This window comes from Phalaenopsis equestris, unplaced genomic scaffold (genome assembly GCF_001263595.1).
Source record: "Phalaenopsis equestris unplaced genomic scaffold, ASM126359v1 Scaffold188689, whole genome shotgun sequence".
Taxonomy (NCBI): Eukaryota; Viridiplantae; Streptophyta; class Magnoliopsida; order Asparagales; family Orchidaceae; genus Phalaenopsis; species Phalaenopsis equestris.
Window position 1 is genome coordinate 1 of NW_018208638.1, and position 756 is coordinate 756.

Below are 756 nucleotides of genomic sequence, written 5' to 3' on the forward strand. Positions count from 1 at the left end.
TTTTTTTTTTCCTGACGCCAACTGCTTGTCAATGCAGGACACCATTAATGGCGGCCATGCACGAGGATGACTCTCCCGACTTGAGAGAGGTTGCGAGAATTCTACGAGAAAATCTCGAGGTAAATTCTCTCTTCTACAAAATAAAACTCCACCATGCATTTCATGAAACCTTTTTACATCAACTCGATATAATCTCTCTCTAGATTCAAGATGTTCCACTAAGGGCTCGAAGAATGATAGTAAGAGTATGTGATATTGTGACGAGGAGAGCTGCTAGGCTCGCCGCAGCGGGTATTGTGGGTATATTGAAGAAAATAGGAAGAGATGGGAGTGATGGAGTCTGTAGTGGAAGAACAGAAGGCAAATCTAGAAGAACTGTGATTGCCATGGAGGGAGGGCTTTATGTTAGCTATGCACTGTTCAGGGAATATTTAAATGAAGCTGTGGTGGAAATTGTGGGTGAAGAAATTGCTCAAAATGTTGTTCTGAGGACTTGTGAGGATGGATCAGGTATTGGTGCTGCTCTACTCGCTGCCTCACTTTCATCAAAACAATGAAGATGCCTGTGTAAATAGATTAATTCATGTGCAAATATTTTAAAAAAAAATTACATGATTAATATGTTTATATAGTAAACATCATCTCTTATTTGCTTATTGTATTATTTCATTGTTTGCGCAGAAGATTATTGTCCTTTGTTTTTAAGTGAGGAATCAATTGATCAGTAGAATTTAGGTTCATTTGAGAAAAAAAAAA

At 38.0% G+C, this 756-nt stretch overlaps 1 protein-coding gene across 1 annotated transcript; it reads left to right on the forward strand.

Moving 5' to 3' along the window:
- Nucleotides 1-41: 41 nt before the first annotated feature.
- LOC110034489 (hexokinase-3-like) lies at nt 42-750 on the forward strand. Its single transcript, XM_020738746.1, has 2 exons — nt 42-119; nt 204-750. The coding sequence occupies exons 1-2, from the start codon at nt 48-50 to the stop codon at nt 555-557; spliced, it is 426 nt and encodes a 141-aa protein (XP_020594405.1). The 5' UTR covers nt 42-47; the 3' UTR covers nt 558-750.
- Nucleotides 751-756: the final 6 nt, after the last annotated feature.